Source organism: Oncorhynchus mykiss, chromosome 15, assembly GCF_057628025.1.
Source record: "Oncorhynchus mykiss isolate SJ-2025 chromosome 15, ASM5762802v1, whole genome shotgun sequence".
NCBI lineage: Eukaryota > Metazoa > Chordata > Actinopteri > Salmoniformes > Salmonidae > Oncorhynchus > Oncorhynchus mykiss.
The window spans coordinates 10742455-10760312 of NC_143036.1; the positions used below are offsets into that span (position 1 = coordinate 10742455).

Below are 17858 nucleotides of genomic sequence, written 5' to 3' on the forward strand. Positions count from 1 at the left end.
TGCTCTGACCTATGAGGAGGCTGAGAGGGGGCTGGCAGGCGGGGAAAGCCGTGAGCAGGTCCAATAGGCCGAGGTTGTGGTCTCTGACATAGAGGTTGTAGTCGGCTGATCCCTGTTTACTACACAGCTCCTGTAGTCTCCTCTTCTCACCACTGTCTCCTGTACACTCCACCAGGGAACGGAGGAACGCCTGAGAAAATACTAAGTAGCATTATACACCACATAGCACAGAACCTATTGTCCCAGATAGTATAGTTTGGACTCCCGAGGGGCGCAGCGGTCTAAGGCACTGCGTCTCAGTGCTAGAGGCATCACTACAGACACCCTGGTTCGAATCCAGGCTGAATCACAACCGGCCGTGATTGGGAATCCCATAGGGCGGTGCACAATTTGCCCAGCGTCGCCCGGTTTTGGCCGGGGTAGGCCGTCATTGTAAATAAGAATTTGTCCCTAACTGACTTGCCTAATTAAAAAATGTATAAAAAAAATTTAACTTAAAAAAAAATAGTTCATATTTGTAGTTTCCTCTGGACTGCTGGAACTTGTTACATTGTTACAATGTTACATTGACACCTTGACAAACAAGACAATGGCAAGTTGGCTGAGGCAGAGACAGACTTGGCACCCAGGCATCATTCCTGCACCATACTGTACCTGCCAACACTGCAACCTTAGCTGTCTGCCACACACGCTCAGAAGGACCTAGAGTGTCTATCTTACTGCAGTGCAGTAAACTTTTACAGACAGGTTCTGGACTGGCTAGTTCAGGTATAGGAAGTGAAAGGAGAAGGGACCTTCTTAGGGACAGTCCTGATCTCCAGACTCCAGGTGAGCAGGTAGTGCAGAGTGCTGTTCTCTGGGATGTAGGAGGGGATCTGAGCAGCTGGAGGGAAACAACACTGGGTCACATTTTACGTTGATTACATATACTGTGTGTAGTTACATAGAGTTGTAATATATTTGTTTAATGTCATCACTAGAGCTATATAGTATATAGAGACTATAAGAAAAGCACAGCATACTTTTCTTCTTGGTTTCTTTTCGTAGTGAGAGCTGGATGCGGTTGCTCTTCTGATCCTCTAGGCCCAGTCTACGGAGCAGCTCCCCCACCTCGGAGGCTCTGTTAGGGCAGAGCACATCAAGCGAGTCCCCAGGCTGGTAGGCCATAGGGTGGGACTGGGTACACAAAGGAGAGGATGGAGTAAAGAAACTACTTTAACCACCATTTCGATCTATTGACCTACCTATTGGTCTCTATATGAAAAACCATGTTGTAAGAGTGGGACGGCCACTCACTGAGATGTCCATCTCGATCAGAAGGGCTGTTTTAACTGAGTCGTCTCTGGTCAGCTGGACTGCCCTGGAGATGGGAACCTCGTGAAGAGTCTCCTTACTGACCGGAGCATTGGTCTGGGAAGGGACAGGATATGAGGAGCTAGTGATGTTAGAAAATGAAACAAATATGAGTTGAGAGACAACCCACCTCTTCTTCTATGGTGGCTTCCTGAAGCATGACATCCAGGTAGGGTGGAGGCAGAGCTGGGATGTTAAGGGCCAACTCAGACAGCGGAGGCAAGGAGTGTGTCAGAGAGGCCTCTACAACAGCAGGGGGAGCCTCAGTCTGTCCACTCTGTGTCGTCAACACTGACTTGCGTTCAGAGACAACACTATCAAGTTTAAGAGCAGTCCCAGTGTTGTCGGTCGCTGACACCGTTATGAGATCTGTAACTGAGCTCCCGGTCTCTGATGCTAAAACAGCCAAAGAATCAGTCTTAGCACTCGCTGCTGTTGTGAGGGATTTGGTGATCTGGGATTCTGATTCGTTGAGACTCAGGAAGTGGAGTTTGATGTCTGTTGCTGACGATTCAGGCGTTTCGTTCAACGATACTCTCTGGTCCCTAACATGGCCATCTCTCTCAGGCTGAGGGGCGGCCATCTTGGATAACGCTCCTCTGATCGCCTCCCACAGTCCTTCAAGCCAGGGGTCCAACACCAACTCCAGCCTGGACACACACACACACACACACACAGTTTGGATTAAGAGCTAAACTATTAACATGAGACAGCCCCTAAGAGGCCACTACCAACTGAAGCCTGGACAGAAAGCAACGACTATTCAGACTCAGAGATAAGCAGTGTGATGGAACCGAAAGATAACGTGCCACACAACACAAACGAGGTGACAGGAGGTACGTGGGGAAAGCACATTAAAAGTCTGTCTCTATTCATGCCACTTTCATTGTACCCCTACTTTAAAGCTTCTTAGGTGAGTGCCAGGATTTAAAGTGATTCTCATACATCAACATGTAGATTCTTAGGTGAGTGCCAGGATTTAAAGTGATTCTCATACATCAACATGTAGATTCTTAGGTGAGTGCCTCCTGTAGATTCTTAGGTGAGTGCCAGGATTTAAAGTGATTCTCATACATCAACATGTAGATTCTTAGGTGAGTGCCTCCTGTAGATTCTTAGGTGAGTGCCAGGATTTAAAGTGATTCTCATACATCAACATGTAGACATGCAGTTTTATTTTAGTATATGTATTATTTTCCCAATTCAAAAACCTTGGGCCTTACCCTACACCGTCGTCTGCATGTCCTGTTGCATAGAAACGTTTAGCACCAAGATCCAGTAGACGGCTGTCAATAGTCTTCCCACATTTGCAGAAATCTGCATAGTTTGTATCGCCCAGAGCTGGAGCAGAGAAAAATAAATCTTATTTTAAAGCCATAGTAGCAATTTATCTCAGCACTAGGCATTTCGTCTGAGACACACAATTCTTCTTTACCTAAAAAAGCATAGCAGAGGTGTGCATAGAGGTCACGGGGCAGGGTCTTTTTCTTGATTCTCTTGACAAACTTCTGGGCTGTATCTGGTGGGTCCCCATCCCCTGTGGTCGACACAACGAACACCACAGGAGAACTCTCCTTCTCCAAGTTAAACTGAGGGTGGGATACACAAAACAGGATCAGTTATTCACATGAGAATAGAAGAGGCCAGTAACAACATCTACCACAAATACATAGGCCTAGTTAAGTTTCCTTAGCAGATCGATTGTTGGTGATGTTTACCATTGTAGGTGTTGTGCCTGCATTGGAATGCATGCTATGGAGGGCAGGTTGACACTATTTTGTCTTTGATAACTTTACCTTGTGTCCTTCACTCAAGCAGCAGATATCAGCAAACAGTCCCCTCTCCTCGGCCTCGTCAGCTATCCCCTCGGCTATGGACTGGGCCTGGCCTTTCTGAGACCCGTACAGAACCAGGAACCGAGGCTTTAACTCACAAGGCATTCTGCTGGACAAGTGGAAACAACAAAAGTCAGTGAAACTTTACGTTATTTCAAGCAAATCTATAAATTGTTGTGGCAACATTGTTTTGTTGATGACAATAGGAACATTGTGCAGAAACTGAGAAGCATCATCCGTACTGACACTGATCCGTCCATTTCAACTCGACAACAGATTAAAAACAGAGCCAAGTAAAACTGAATTCCATAATAGATCATCCAGGACTGAGTACATTTCATGCATCTTACCTACACGATCGGAAAGTTGAAGAGCTCGTAGCAGATCCCAGTGGAATTCCTTTCGTAACATTGTATAAACCTTTGAACACGTTCAGCACTGTACAAATCCTACCCAGAAGTTACGTCACTTGTGACGCACGACATACACCAGGAAGGAACAGGCTGTCCTAATGCACGTGGATTTGTGTCCATTTATTTATCTAACGGTTAACATAACACGAACTGCTTTTCTCTGATATGAGGATGCTTTTGGAGAACATCTCTCTGCTTATCAGGACTGACAGGCAAGATAGCTGTTAAAACTCCTGAGTGCCAGTCTTCCAGCTCCGGACACTGACCAGCTACTAAACTCAGTGGTGGAGTCCGATATAATTTATTTGGTGGAACTGACAGACAAAAATGGCACTAACTAACGTTAGCTCACAAGCCACATATTGATTTCACTTTTCTGGACAATTTACTCTAGCTGGGAAAGAGCTTGACGATACCAGTGAAACTGCAAAATTAGCTGTCTGATAGTTTGCTAAAAATATATACGTATTCACCCCAAAACATTATAAAACAAATACAGTTACGGAGTTTTAAACTCCTTGATACAATATTTTCAACACACTTTTCAACTTTAGCACCAAAGACGTCTCGACTACACCGCGAGATTAGAGTGATAGAATCGCGAGACTGGAATAACTACGGGATAATAGGAGGGATTTGGAAAATAAAGTAAATTAAAACATTATATGCACAACATCTCTCTCAAACCGTTAATTGTATAAAAGGCAACTGAAATCTATGTTCATAATATAGTAAAAAAAAAAAAAAAAAAAAACATCTAATCAACATCCCCCTCCCCACTTTGTCTCGCCCTCCCCGCCCTGAGATCCTTCCAGAAGTCGCCGGCAGACCCGTGCGACCAAGTGCTCAGCAACACTCCACTTTTTCACCGATAATAGTCTGAATTTCAGCCATTGGACACTTCTGAAGTGTCGCCGTCTTTCAGCCCAAAATGTCCGCTATGGGGCAGCTCGCGTTCGATGAGTATGGACGGCCGTTCATCATCATCAAAGACCAGGATAAGAAGACTCGCTTATCGGGCCTTGATGCACTGAAGGTACAATGGATTTAGCAGGTCCCGTTAGCTAGCATGGCACTTCATTAATGGTTCAGCATCTTACCAAGCCACATTTGCAAAACACTTTGCAACTTCAGACCCACTTAGTTTAGTTGGCTAACAAGTACGTTTAGTTGTTATGGATTTATAGTTAACATTCTGAGCCAATCAAATGGTATCTTTAATTTATGTTGTACAAGTTAGCTAGTTAGCCGATTAGCTACGGCATGCTAAGTCTGCCCATGTGCTTATTTTCTGAAGAGGCCAGTGAGTCGCGGCTGGTTGTCAAATAAACAATGGAATCATTTAACTAGTTAATGTTATCATACGTTATGTGTTTTCTCACTTAGTTATGATGAATAATAAATAAAGTGCAATTCATAGTTTGGTTTTGCTGAACGTGCGTATGCTGTCATGCAGCTAACGTTAACTAGTTCGCTAGCTAAGTAGCTTAGCCACAGTTAGCGGTCTAATCTAGATGAAAGGTTTGTCAGTTGCTTCTTGACTGAGAGTTTGACCAACGTCAAGTTGTCAAATATTAATTTGCACGGACTTGGCCATATACCTAGTTGATCATTCCCGCAGCATCCCTCCCTCAGCCGCAGTGAAGAAATCCACCAGATTTGCTTTTGTGTTTTGCAGTCTCACATCATGGCAGCAAAGGCGGTTGCCTCGACGCTGAGGACGTCACTAGGACCAAACGGTAAGCCCAAACAGCCACACCGAAGCTTATTCATTCACAGCGCTGTGATAAAGCCACTGCTAGTATTTTTGTGTGCTCTACAACTCTGGTTACTTAACACAGTAACAGCTACCTACGGCTACACATTCATCTTGGAAGTACATTTAACCTCCCACCTTCACTTTTCCTCTTTCATTAGGCCTTGACAAGATGATGGTTGACAGGGATGGGGAGGTGACTGTCACCAACGACGGAGCCACCATCCTCAGCATGATGGATGTGGACCACCAGATCGCCAAGCTCATGGTGGAGCTCTCCAAGTCTCAGGACGACGAGATCGGAGACGGGACCACCGGAGTCGTTGGTATGGTCCCCTATATATTTGAGTCTCCCAGATTGATCTTTGACTCATTAGCTTATTAATTAAACAATTGGGGTCTATTGCATCTCTACCCTGTTAGTAGGCTGTCATTGTAAATAAGAATTTGATCTTAACTGACTTGTCTAGTTAAAAAAAAAAAACATTGGATGGTAGACTACTCCTGGTTACGTTTTTTTTCTGCCAATCCAGACATAGGATTAAAATTGCAGAGTGCTCCTCTTCCCCTCCCTTACAACAGTCACTCTGTCCCCAGTGGAGTGGTCTGACATTGACAGGGGATACAGCACCACGGCTCTCTCACCTCTCATCTAGGATCTTTGTCTTACATGGGGCTTGTGAGAGAGCTGACAATTTCTGAAGGCCATGCACATTACCTGCAATTCTTTCTATGATACAATTGTTAATCAATGCAGAATCATATTGGTACACTCATCCAAACAAACTCCCCCTCCTCCCTCTCCAGTGCTGGCTGGTGCTCTCCTGGAGGAGGCAGAGCAGCTGCTGGACAGGGGCATCCACCCCATCCGTATCTCTGACGGTTACGACCAGGCTGCCAAGATTGCCATCGCGCAGCTGGACAAGATTAGCGAGACTTTTCCTTACGACCCCAGCAACACAGAGCCGCTCATCCAGACCGCCATGACCACACTAGGTTCCAAAGTGTGAGTTTCACTGGAAGTTGGTGCTTTTTTTGTGTGTGTGGTTTTCATGACAACTTTCAGAAATGTCAGTTATGGTCCAGCTAGCTATTGGCATGGCAACGTGGTGTAGCGTTTTGAGCTCTTTGCACAAATTGGTTTGGCCCAGATGTGATGGCATACGTGTATAATTTATGAACCTGACTGTTGGTTTCATTAGGTCTCAAACACATTTCTCTCCCCATCTTCCTTCTTTCAGGATCAACCGCTGCCACAGACAGATGGCGGAGATCGCGGTGAACGCCGTCCTAACGGTGGCGGACATGAACCGTAAGGACGTGGACTTTGAGCTGATCAAGATGGAGGGCAAGGTGGGAGGCAAACTGGAGGACACCCAGCTCATCAAGGGAGTCATCATAGACAAGGAGTTCAGCCACCCTCAGATGCCCAAGGTACACAACAAGACGGCAGCGGTGCCTCAGCCATAGTGTTAGCACGCCTATGCTGTCACCTCCGATGTAAACCTAGGATGCAGTGTATGTTACTCCTCTTCCCCTCCCTTACACCAGACACTCTGTCCCCTGTGGAGTGGTCTGACATTGACAGGGGATACAGCACCACGGCTCTCTCACCTCTCATCTAGGATCTTCGTCTTACATGGGGCTTGTGAGAGAGCTGACAATTTCTGTAGATTTTATTTTTTACATTTTATTTAACCTTTATTTAACTAGGCAGGTCAGTTAAGAACACATTCTTTATTTTCAATGACGGCCTAGGAACAATTATTTTAGCCCATCCAAGTCGGAAGCACTCCCTTTTGTATTTAGCAAGGTAAATCATCCAGTTTATCTTCTACAACCATCTCCTTTACTCCTTCTCCCCTCAGCTCCTGAAAGACACAAAGATGGCCATCCTGACCTGCCCGTTTGAGCCCCCTAAGCCCAAGACCAAGCACAAGCTGGACGTGACCTGTGTGGAGGAATACAAGGCCCTGCAGAAGTACGAGAAGGACAAGTTCCTGGAGATGATCAAACAGGTCAGTCACACAACCTTTTTATAACTTACCTTTAGCAGCTGTGTTGTAGAGATAGGCTGACTGAATGACAGGAACATACTAACTGGAAGATGTGTATATGAAGGACCCTCGTTTAATTAAATATAATCTAAACTAACTGAATGTCATAAATAAAAGTGAAAATATGTCATTGTAACCTCTTCCAGATCAAGGATACTGGCGCTAACCTGGCCATCTGCCAGTGGGGCTTCGACGACGAGGCTAACCACCTGCTGCTGCAGAATGAGCTGCCCGCCATCCGCTGGGTCGGAGGGCCTGAGATCGAGGTGAGACACGCGGACATCATGCCATTCAGCTGCAAAATTTTAGTTTATTTTCCCTCCGTGTATTCCTGTGTTGCTAACCTCCGTTTCACCCTGCCTCAGCTGATTGCCATAGCGACAGGAGGCCGCATCGTGCCACGGTTCTCTGAGCTGACCGCCGAGAAGCTGGGTTCAGCCGGTGTCGTCAAGGAGATCTGCTTCGGCACCACCAAGGACCGCATGCTGGTCATCGAGGAGTGCAAGAACTCCAGGGCAGTCACCATCTTCATCCGCGGAGGAAACAAGATGGTGGGTGGACTGCTAGTGTTGACTGTTGGAGATGATGCTAAGGGGACTGATAATCGGTTTATGTAGACAGTTCAGAGATTCCCAATCATCGGTATCTCTTTCGGGTGGACAATTCTGGTCCTGGAGAGCTGTCGATGTGCTTTAATTGCAGCCCAGCATTAACTGTCCCATTTATTTATTTATTTTCCCTGTCAGATCATTGAGGAGGCTAAGCGCGCGTTGCATGACGCACTGTGTGTCATCCGTAACCTGGTCAGGGACAACCGCATCGTGTACGGGGGCGGAGCCTCTGAGATCGCCTGTGCCCTCGCCGTCAACCAGGCCGCTGACAAGGTACAGTGTACACCATTAACACACCGGTCAAACATCTACAGTACCTTTTAGAAAGTATTCACAGCCCTAAACGTTTTCCACATTTTGTTGTTACAAAGTGGGAATAAATGGGTTTGTCTTGTTTTTGTCAGTGATCTTTTTTATTTTATTTTTTACATTTTACATTTACAAAAAAAAAGTGGAAAATCTTAATTTAGATAAGTATTCAAACCCCTGAGACAATACATGTTAGAATCCCCTTTGGCAGCGATTACAGCTGTGAGTCTTTCTGGGTAAGTTGCATTTGGATTGTGCAACATTTGCCCCTAATAAATAAAATATTCAAGCTCTGTGAAGGTGTTATTGTTCATGACTAGACAGCCATTTTCAAACAAAAACTAACTCTTAGTAATCATTCTTTCTATCCTTTCTTCCCAGTCCTTAACAATTACAAGCATACCCATAACATGACACAGCCACCACTATGCTTGAAAATATGGAGAGTGGTTCTCAGTGGTGTTGTATGTTTGGGGCAAATTGTATTGATTAACTTCGGATGGTGTTACTTCAACATGCTCATTCTGTTTTTATGTTTACCCATCTACCAATATGTACCCTTTGCAAGGCATTGAAAAATGCCTGGTCTTTGTGGGTGAATCTGGACTTTACAGATAATTGTGTGTGTGTGGGGTATCGGGATGAGATAGTCAGTCATTCAAATTTTGTTAAACACTTATTGCACACTTATGTGACTTGAACTTATTTAGGCTTGCCTACTTATCGACTCAATACATTTCAGCTTGTCATTTCTATTTCATTTGTACAAATGTAGAAAAATATAATTCCACTTTGACATTGTGGGGTTTTGGGTCTAGGCCAGTGACACGTCTACATTTAATCCATTTTAAATCCAGGCTGTAACAATTTTTTGTTGTTGTTGAAAAAAATCAAAGGGTATGAATAGTTTCTGAAGGCACTGTAAAACCTTGTATTGTAGCGTGACTCTGTAACAGTAATAGCCTGATCAGTTATCTGAAACAAAGCCGTGTGCTCATCTCTCCCTCTACTCTTTCTGCAGTGCCCATCTCTGGAGCAGTATGCCATGCGTTCGTTTGCTGATGCCCTGGAGGTGATCCCCATGGCCCTGGCAGAGAACAGCGGGCTCAACTCCATCCAGACCATGACTGAGGTCCGTGCTAGGCAGGTCACGGAGTCCAACCCAGCCCTGGGCATCGACTGTCTGCACCTCAACACCAACGGTAAGGATAGAATCACAATGTGGGAAATGTAATAAAATATATTTGGATATACAAAAGATAGGTAACATTGTAAATATACCAAACACTTAATATAAAGCATGTGTCAAACTCATTCCACAGAGGGCCAAGTGTCTGGGTTTTTGCTCATTCCTTGTACTTTGATGAGTTAAGGTTACTAGTGAGTAAGGAACTCACCTGGTTCTCTTCAATTGACAGGGAAAAACCAGCAGACACTAGGCCCTTCATGGAATGAGTTTGACATCCTTGATATAAAGCATTAGATCTTTTCCTAAATAAATCTGTTATGGATGTTGACCCTCTTCTCTCCCCCAGACATGAAGCAGCAGCATGTTATTGAGACTCTTCATGGGAAGAAGCAGCAGATCTCTCTGGCCACACAGGTAGTCAAAATGATCCTGAAGATAGACGACATCAGAAGCCCTGGAGAGTCAGAAGACTAGGGACCTCCCACTGAGCGCATGCTCGGCCTGGTCTTCTAGAACTGTGTTCTTCTAATTTAGAATGTTCCGGAACAGAGGCATTCTAGAATGGCTGTGTTTATAGAATGTTCTAGAACTCAAATGCAGAGTTCTAGAATGTTCCTGTGATCTAGAGAAGTCTTTAGGCACTTGTCGAGCACTGTCCAACCCTGAGTACTGTTATTTATCATTTGATACTGAACCCCACACACCAGCTCTTGTAATGCTGAAGTCATCAATAAAATGTTGGTCTGTGCAATTTCTTTCTTGTGGATTGCCCCCCCTTGATGATACAATACTATTAATTGATTCTGTTTATATATATTTTTTTACCTACAAGAGTGTACTATACAGTTGAAGATGGAAGTTTAAATATATTGGTTAAAGGTGTGTAAAAATTCCCAGTCTTCATTAAGAATGATAGTAGAGAAGGATTTACTTCTTTCATCGCATTCCCAGTGGGTCAGAAGTTTACATGCTACCAAATACTAATTGAGTGTATTGCCTTTAAATTGTTTAACTTGGGTCAAAAGTCTTGGGTAGCCTTCCCCAATAAATTGGGTGAATTTTGGCCCATTTCTCCTGACAGAGCTAGTGTAACTGAGTCAGGTTTGGAGGCCTCCTTGCTCACATGCTTTTTCAGTTCTGCCCACCAATTTTCTATGGGATTGAGGTCAGGGCTTTGATGGCCACACCAATACCTTGACCTTGTTATTTTGCCACAACTTTGGAAGTATGCTTGGGGTCATGACCCATTGGCGACCAAGCTTTAACTTCGTGACTGATGTCTTGAGATGATCTTCAATATATTCACAATTGTCCTTCCTCATGAAGCCATCTATTTTGTAAAGTGCACCAGTCTCTCCTGCAGTAAATCAGCGGTGTGAATTACCACTTTTTGGAAGGAAAACTACTTGTAATTAATTAGTGGTCATATTTCACAGAAATCTGGAAACACTAACATGGGGAAAGGTCTGCATCAGTTACCTGCATTCTCCCTCTCACTGGCCGCAGTGGAGGCTGTTAAGGGGAGGACTGCTCATAATGGCTGAAACGGAGCGAATGGAATAGCATCAAACACCTGGAAACCGTATGTTGGCTGTCCCTAGCTTCCAGGGCTGACATAACCAATGCTCCCTCTAAACTTCGCATGTGCTTCACTTGGACAGCTGACCAGAATAAATGAGCCCAAGCAGAGAAGCACAAGATTGAACTTTCTACCGTTTTCCCTTTTAGTTAACCCTATCGAGGTTTCGCTTTACTGTGGGAATTGTGATCGAATCAACGCAATATTATAAATTTTCAATGTAATATCCCGAAACAAAACGATGCTGTTTGTTTCAGTATGCAAAACTAACAGTGCAAGATATGTTCTTGTAGGCAGAGCGCATTGGAGTAGGACTGTTGCTTTCACAGGCACGACTCAGTTCGTGCCATAACCAATCACAGCTGCAGTATGCAAATAGCCATTGCCATATATGGATCTGTGCCATTCACTTTGAGCGGCGCTGTTTCCACGGAACGCAAACGCGCACAGCCGGTTTGCCACATGATGTTCAAATGTTCTCAGTGCTGTGGATATTTTTAGGTTACATTGGACATAACAGGAAAGAAAATGTTAGTACTGAACAACGTTAAACCATATCAAGCATTACTCAAATAAATGTATAATTTAAACTGATATTTCTGTGAAATTTACCTGCATTCTATCTCTCCAGCTCCTCTACCTTGTTCTCTGGCACCCATGGCTGACAGTTAAGCTCCTTGTGCTTATTTTTCCATTCTAAACTGGGTGGTTTAAGCCATAAATGCTGATTGGCTGACAGCCATGGTATATCAGGCCGTATACCACGGGTATGACAGAACATTTTTTACTAATTAGGTAACCAGTTTATGATAGCAATACGACACCTCTGGGTTTTTTGGTATATGGCCAATATACCACGGCTAAGGGCTGTATCCTGGCACTCCGCGTTGTGCATAAAAACAGCGTTAGCCGTGGTATATTGGCCATATACCACACCTCCTCTGGCTTCATTGCTTAAGTATACTGACCTTATAATGACCTAAAAATCAACTTCCACATTTAGAACATGCCAATTACCTGCATTCTCCCCCTCGCTGTCTCTGTCTGGCCTCTGTTCCACCACGACTCTCAGCTCAGCCCAGATGTCAGGTTCAGCAGCAAGGCTAGTAGACTGTGTTTGACCCCGTTGAGTGATGTCATTCTCTCCAGGGGTGTAAAGTACTTAAGTAAAACATTCTTTAAAGTACTACTTAAGTAGTTTTTTAGGGAATCTGTACTTTATTTTATTTACTATTTATATTTTTGACAACTTTTACTTTACTACGTTCCTAAAAACAATGTACTTTTTACTCCCTACATTTTCTCTGAAACCCAAAAGAGCTCGTTACATTTTAATGCTTAGCATGACAGGAAAATAGTCAAATTCATGCAGTTATCAAGAACATCCCTACTGCCTCTGATCTGGCAGAATCACTAAATACACATGCTTAGTTTGTAAATTGTAATTTATTTTAAACCAAATACTTTTACTCTAGTATTTTACTGGGTGACTTTCACTTGAGTCATTGTCTATTAAGGTATCTTTACTTTTACTCAAGTATGACAATTCAATACTATTTCCACCACTGATTCAGTCTGAATCCAGGACAAGATCACCCTCTAGTGGTTCTCATTTGATACTGCTGGTTCTGAGCACATGGCTCCTCTGTGAAAGGTAAGCAAAACCAGAATCTTTGCTTTCAACAAATCAATACCATATGACAATTCTCTTTTCAAGAAAAAGGACCAAACACTTTAAGGCACAATATGTTCTTGCTTTTTTTTCTGTATGCAACAATAAAGATACATGGATTGATAATCAATAGCATAAACACAATATAATATAACTAACTACATGATAAAATCAGCCAATGATATCATTCAAATGTTTTTTTTTTTTTATGGTTAAAAAGCACATGAACTTCTTGGTGACAGGGGGCAGTATTTTCACGTCTGGATGAAATGCACGCCCAAATTCAACTGCCTGCTACTCATCCCCAGAAGATAAGATATGCATATTATTAGTATAATTGTATAGAAAACACTCTGAAGTTTCTAAAAACTGTTTGAATCATGTCTGAGTATAACAGAACTTATTTAGCAGGCGAAACCCAGAGGACAAACCATTCAGATTTTTTTTTTTTTTTTTTTTTTTTTTTTTTTTGAGGTCACTCTCTTCAATGGGTTTTCATTGGGAATCCAGATTTCTAGGGGACCTTCTTTCAGTTCCTATCGCTTCCACTGGATGTCAACAGTCAGAAATTGGTTATTCCTTTGTGTAATGAAGAAGTACGGCCATCTTGAACGAGGGTAACTTGAAGTGTACTGTTAGAGGCGCGTGACCAGAAAGCTAGCTACAGTTTGTTTTCTTTCTGTATTGAACACAGATCATCCCGTCTTCAATTTTATAAATTATTTACTTAAAAAAATACCTATAGTTGTATTAAAAAAGTATTTTGAAATGTTTTGGCAAAGTTTACAGGTAACTTTTGAGATATTTTGTAGTCACGTTGCGCAAGTTGGAACCGGTGTTTTTCTGGATCAAACGCGCCAAATAAATGGACATTTTGGATATATATCGACAGAATTAATCGAACAAAAGGACCATTTGTGATTTTTATGGGACATATTGGAGTGCCAACAAAAGAAGCTCGTCAAAGGTAAGGCATGTATTATATTTTTGAAATATGGTTTCTCCCTTTGTTTACGGAGGTGCTATTATCCTCAGATAATAGCATCGTTTGCTTTCGCCGAAAAGCCTTTTTGAAATCTGACATGTTGGCTGGATTCACAACAAGTGTAGCTTTAATTTGCTATCTTGCATGGGTGATTTAATGAGTTTGATTTTTATTGTAATTTATTTGAATTTGGCGCTCTGCATTTTCCCTGGCTTATATCCCAGAAAGGTTAATGCCCAATACCCCATCAACCCCTGGCTAGCCAGACACTCCATGCAAAGATGATTTGACCTCTGTTGTGTCCTCCAGTGTAGCCAGAGGACATAAAGGTTGAGTAAATATCAGTAACTTGATCCCTATACAACCAGGAAGTTTAATGACTGTTCTGTTTTGCTTGTTTACTACAGCACATCATGTTGCTATCAGTGAAGACTGCTGGGGTGAGGACGGCTCATAATATGTCACCAACCTCCTGTGGTTGCTATGTACATTCCTAGTTAATCAACAACCAATCACTTTTTCAACATAATGATGCGTAAAAAACACTGGCCAATCCCAGTAGAGTTACCGGCGAGAGTTAATGCAGCTGTTGGAGAATTCTTCCTTTGAATTAAAGAAAAATAATAAAAAAATACAGAAATAAGAACAAACGTCCATTTGAGTCACAGAGAAAAGAGAGGATCTAGTCCTGGCCCCGGAACCGCACGCTGGTCGTATCCTTCCACTCTGGCCGAAGCACCACTCTTACAGCGTCAACTGGATGTGTCCCTTCTCATTGGTCGCATCACACCTTCTACATCATTAACGGAGTGTGTCCCTCCGCCCTGGCAGCATCACACCTTCTACACCATTAACGGAGTGTGTCCCTCCGCCCTGGCCGCATCACACCTTCTACATCATTAACGGAGTGTGTCCCTCCGTGTCCCTCCGCATCACACCTTCTACACCAGCGTTTCCCAAACTCGGTCCGGACCACAAGGGGTGCATGTTATTCCCCCCCCCCCCCCTAACACTGCACAGCTGATTCAAAGCTTAATGATTTGTTTATTATTTGAATCAGCTGTGTACGAGGGCAAAAAAACAAGTTTGAGAAACCCATTTCTACACCATGAACTGAATGTATCCCTCCACCCTGGCCACATCACACCTTCTACACCATGAACTGAGTGTATCCCTCCACCCTGGCCACATCACACCTTCTACACCATGAACTGAGTGTATCCCTCCACCCTGGCCACATCACACCTTCTACACCATGAACTCAGTGTATCCCTCCACCCTGGCCACATCACACCTTCTACACCATGAACTGAGTGTATCCCTCCACCCTGGCCACATCACACCTTCTACACCATGAACTGAGTGTATCCCTCGGCCCCGGTGACGATAACGTCTATCCAGATCCTCATGGCCTCAGGAGAGGGGGCCAGCATGTAGTAGATCCTGTCATGAGTCTTCACACTGAACGTCAGACACGGGTTAGGACTCTGGAGAGAGAGAGGAGCACGGGTTAGGACTCTGGAGAGAGAGGGGCAGGGGTTAGGACTCTGGAGAGAGAGGGGCAGGGGTTAGGACTCTGGAGAGAGAGGGGCAGGGGTTAGGACTCTGGAAGAGGGAGAGAGGGCCAGGGGTTAGGACTCTGGAGAGAGAGAGAGGGCCAGGGGTTAGGACTCTGGAAGAGGGAGAGAGGGCCAGGGGTTAGGACTCTGGAGAGAGAGGGGCAGGGGTTAGGACTCTGGAGAGAGAGGGGCAGGGATTAGGACTCTGGAGGAGGGAGAGAGGGGCAGGGGTTAGGACTCTGGAGAGAGAGAGGCAGGGGTTAGGACTCTGGAGAGAGAGAGAGGCAGGGGTTAGGACTCTGGAGAGAGAGAGAGGCAGGGGTTAGGACTCTGGAAGAGGGAAAGAGGGCCAGGGGTTAGGACTCTGGAGAGAGAGAGAGGGCCAGGGGTTAGGACTCTGGAAGAGGGATGGAGGGCCAGGGGTTAGGACTCTGGAAGAGGGAGAGAGGGCCAGGGGTTAGGACTCTGGAAGAGGGAGAGAGGGCCAGGGGTTAGGACTCTGGAAGAGGGAGAGAGGGCCAGGGGTTAGGACTCTGGAAGAGGGAGAGAGGGCCAGGGGTTAGGACTCTGGAAGAGGGAGAGAGGGCCAGGGGTTAGGACTCTGGAAGAGGGAGAGAGGGCCAGGGGTTAGGACTCTGGAAGAGGGAGAGAGGGCCAGGGGTTAGGACTCTGGAAGAGGGAGAGAGGGCCAGGGGTTAGGACTCTGGAAGAGGGAGAGAGGGCCAGGGGTTAGGACTCTGGAAGAGGGAGAGAGGGCCAGGGGTTAGGACTCTGGAAGAGGGAGAGAGGGCCAGGGGTTAGGACTCTGGAAGAGGGAGAGAGGGCCAGGGGTTAGGACTCTGGAAGAGGGAGAGAGGGCCAGGGGTTAGGACTCTGGAAGAGGGAGAGAGGGCCAGGGGTTAGGACTCTGGAAGAGGGAGAGAGGGCCAGGGGTTAGGACTCTGGAAGAGGGAGAGAGGGCCAGGGGTTAGGACTCTGGAAGAGGGAGAGAGGGCCAGGGGTTAGGACTCTGGAAGAGGGAGAGAGGGCCAGGGGTTAGGACTCTGTAGGGGCAAGAGAGGGGCAGGGGTTAGGACTCTGTAGGGGCGAGAGAGGGGCAGGGGTTAGGACTCTGGAAGAGGGAGAGAGGGGCAGGGGTTAGGACTCTGGAAGAGGGAGAGAGGGGCAGGGGTTAGGACTCTGGAAGAGGGAGAGAGGGCCAGGGGTTAGGACTCTGGAAGAGGGAGAGAGGGCCAGGGGTTAGGACTCTGGAAGAGGGAGAGAGGGCCAGGGGTTAGGACTCTGGAAGAGGGAGAGAGGGGCAGGGGTTAGGACTCTGGAAGAGGGAGAGAGGGCCAGGGGTTAGGACTCTGGAAGAGGGAGAGAGGGGCAGGGGTTAGGACTCTGGAGGAGGGAGAGGGCCAGGGGTTAGGACTCTGGAAGAGGGAGAGAGGGCCAGGGGTTAGGACTCTGGAGGAGGGAGAGAGGGCCAGGGGTTAGGACTCTGGAAGAGGGAGAGAGGGCCAGGGGTTAGGACTCTGGAAGAGGGAGAGAGGGGCAGGGGTTAGGACTCTGGAGGAGGGAGAGAGGGGCAGAGTAAGAGAGAGAGAGAAAGTTGAAAGCAGAGTAAGTGAGAGAGAAAGTTGAACCATTTTGAAATGACCTAGATCAGAAGAAATAGACTCTGGGAGCAACAGGTACCTTGTGTGCCTTCTTTAAGTGGTCGTAGTAAACTTCTTCTATGGCTTGAAAATAGATGACCCCTTTCAGCTTGGCCTCGTGCTTGTCTGCAGCACATACAAAACACACACAGACTTGTTGTTAACACACACATCAGAAAAGTGTGAGTTATTGACACTCCACGGTCACCATCCAGTGTATACCTGAGAAATAGGAGAGCGTTCGCCGGTTGCGGTCGAAGACGAACCAGTGTTTCTTCCAGGTCTTGATCTTTCTCCCCATCTTGACCAGGAATCCTCGACAAATCTTCTCCGTGAGGGACAGGTGGAAACACGTGTCAGCGCTGTGGCCCGCTGACTCTATATGGGCCCTCAGGTCAAAATCATCTTTACGCACCGGCAGGTAACGCGTCAGAGGACGGGACTGATGGGACAGGGGTTAAAGGTTACTCAAATGGTCACCAACCCTATAATCCTGGAGAGCTACTGTTTTCTCTTGACTTTTGAATTTAATTATTTCGCTCGCTCTCTCTCTCTCTCTTTTTCTGTCTCTCGCTCTCACCTGTGCTCTCTGTTTCTCCCGTAGTTTCACCTCCCTGTCGACGAGTTTCTGTCGTCTGTTGGTCTCCTCCTGCAGTCGTTTCTCCAGATGCTCCCTCCTCCTCTCCTCCTCCAGAGCCTGTTTGCGCGACTCCATCTCTTGCTCCTGCACCAGACACAACACACACTTTACACATCTTGGAGTTCTGTGTGTGTGTGTGTGTTTGTGTTACCTTGTGTTCTATGAGGCGGTTCTTCTCTTCCTGGGCCTGTCTCAGTAGATGCTCCATCTCCTCCAGTCTGGTTACATTAGACGTGCTGGCACTGCAACACACACAAACA

General features: G+C 45.5%; 3 protein-coding genes and 2 non-coding genes across 8 annotated transcripts in view; 3 read left to right on the top strand and 2 right to left on the bottom strand.

Moving 5' to 3' along the window:
* Nucleotides 1–4196, bottom strand: part of LOC110489568 (methionine synthase reductase) — a 29625-nt gene extending 25429 nt beyond the window's left edge. Inside the window, exons 1-9 of one of the 4 annotated variants that reach the window (XM_021562296.3) lie at nt 3539–4196; nt 3150–3294; nt 2789–2942; nt 2577–2694; nt 1484–2003; nt 1297–1410; nt 1023–1176; nt 795–883; nt 10–190 (exon numbers count right to left, since the gene is read on the bottom strand). In XM_021562296.3, coding sequence (XP_021417971.3) covers nt 10–190; nt 795–883; nt 1023–1176; nt 1297–1410; nt 1484–2003; nt 2577–2694; nt 2789–2942; nt 3150–3293 — 1474 coding nt within the window. In that variant the 5' untranslated portion in view covers nt 3294; nt 3539–4196. Of the gene's footprint in view, nt 1–9; nt 191–794; nt 884–1022; nt 1177–1296; nt 1411–1483; nt 2004–2576; nt 2695–2788; nt 2943–3149; nt 3298–3538 lie in introns of all 4 variants that reach the window. The other 3 variants (XM_021562295.3, XM_021562299.3, XM_021562297.3) reach the window with 3 other exon arrangements.
* A 235-nt stretch (nt 4197–4431) lies between these two features.
* LOC110489569 (T-complex protein 1 subunit epsilon) lies at nt 4432–10274 on the top strand. Its single transcript, XM_021562300.3, has 11 exons — nt 4432–4637; nt 5280–5340; nt 5519–5683; nt 6165–6363; nt 6599–6791; nt 7226–7375; nt 7561–7680; nt 7780–7965; nt 8161–8298; nt 9356–9536; nt 9870–10274. The coding sequence occupies exons 1-11, from the start codon at nt 4533–4535 to the stop codon at nt 9995–9997; spliced, it is 1626 nt and encodes a 541-aa protein (XP_021417975.1). The 5' UTR covers nt 4432–4532; the 3' UTR covers nt 9998–10274.
* Nucleotides 5920–6053, top strand: LOC118938971 (small nucleolar RNA SNORA49). Its single transcript, XR_005036365.1, has one exon. It is a non-coding gene; the product is annotated as a small nucleolar RNA SNORA49 (small nucleolar RNA).
* LOC118938970 (small nucleolar RNA SNORA49) lies at nt 6889–7022 on the top strand. The gene has a single exon (XR_005036364.1). It is a non-coding gene; the product is annotated as a small nucleolar RNA SNORA49 (small nucleolar RNA).
* Nucleotides 10275–12835: 2561 nt separating the features above from the next.
* LOC110489570 (pleckstrin homology-like domain family B member 2) overlaps nt 12836–17858 on the bottom strand; it is a 65837-nt gene continuing 60814 nt past the window's right edge. The window contains 5 exon segments of the mRNA XM_036943685.2: nt 12836–15246; nt 16999–17084; nt 17181–17400; nt 17539–17682; nt 17750–17840. Coding sequence (XP_036799580.2) covers nt 15106–15246; nt 16999–17084; nt 17181–17400; nt 17539–17682; nt 17750–17840 — 682 coding nt within the window. The 3' untranslated portion in view covers nt 12836–15105.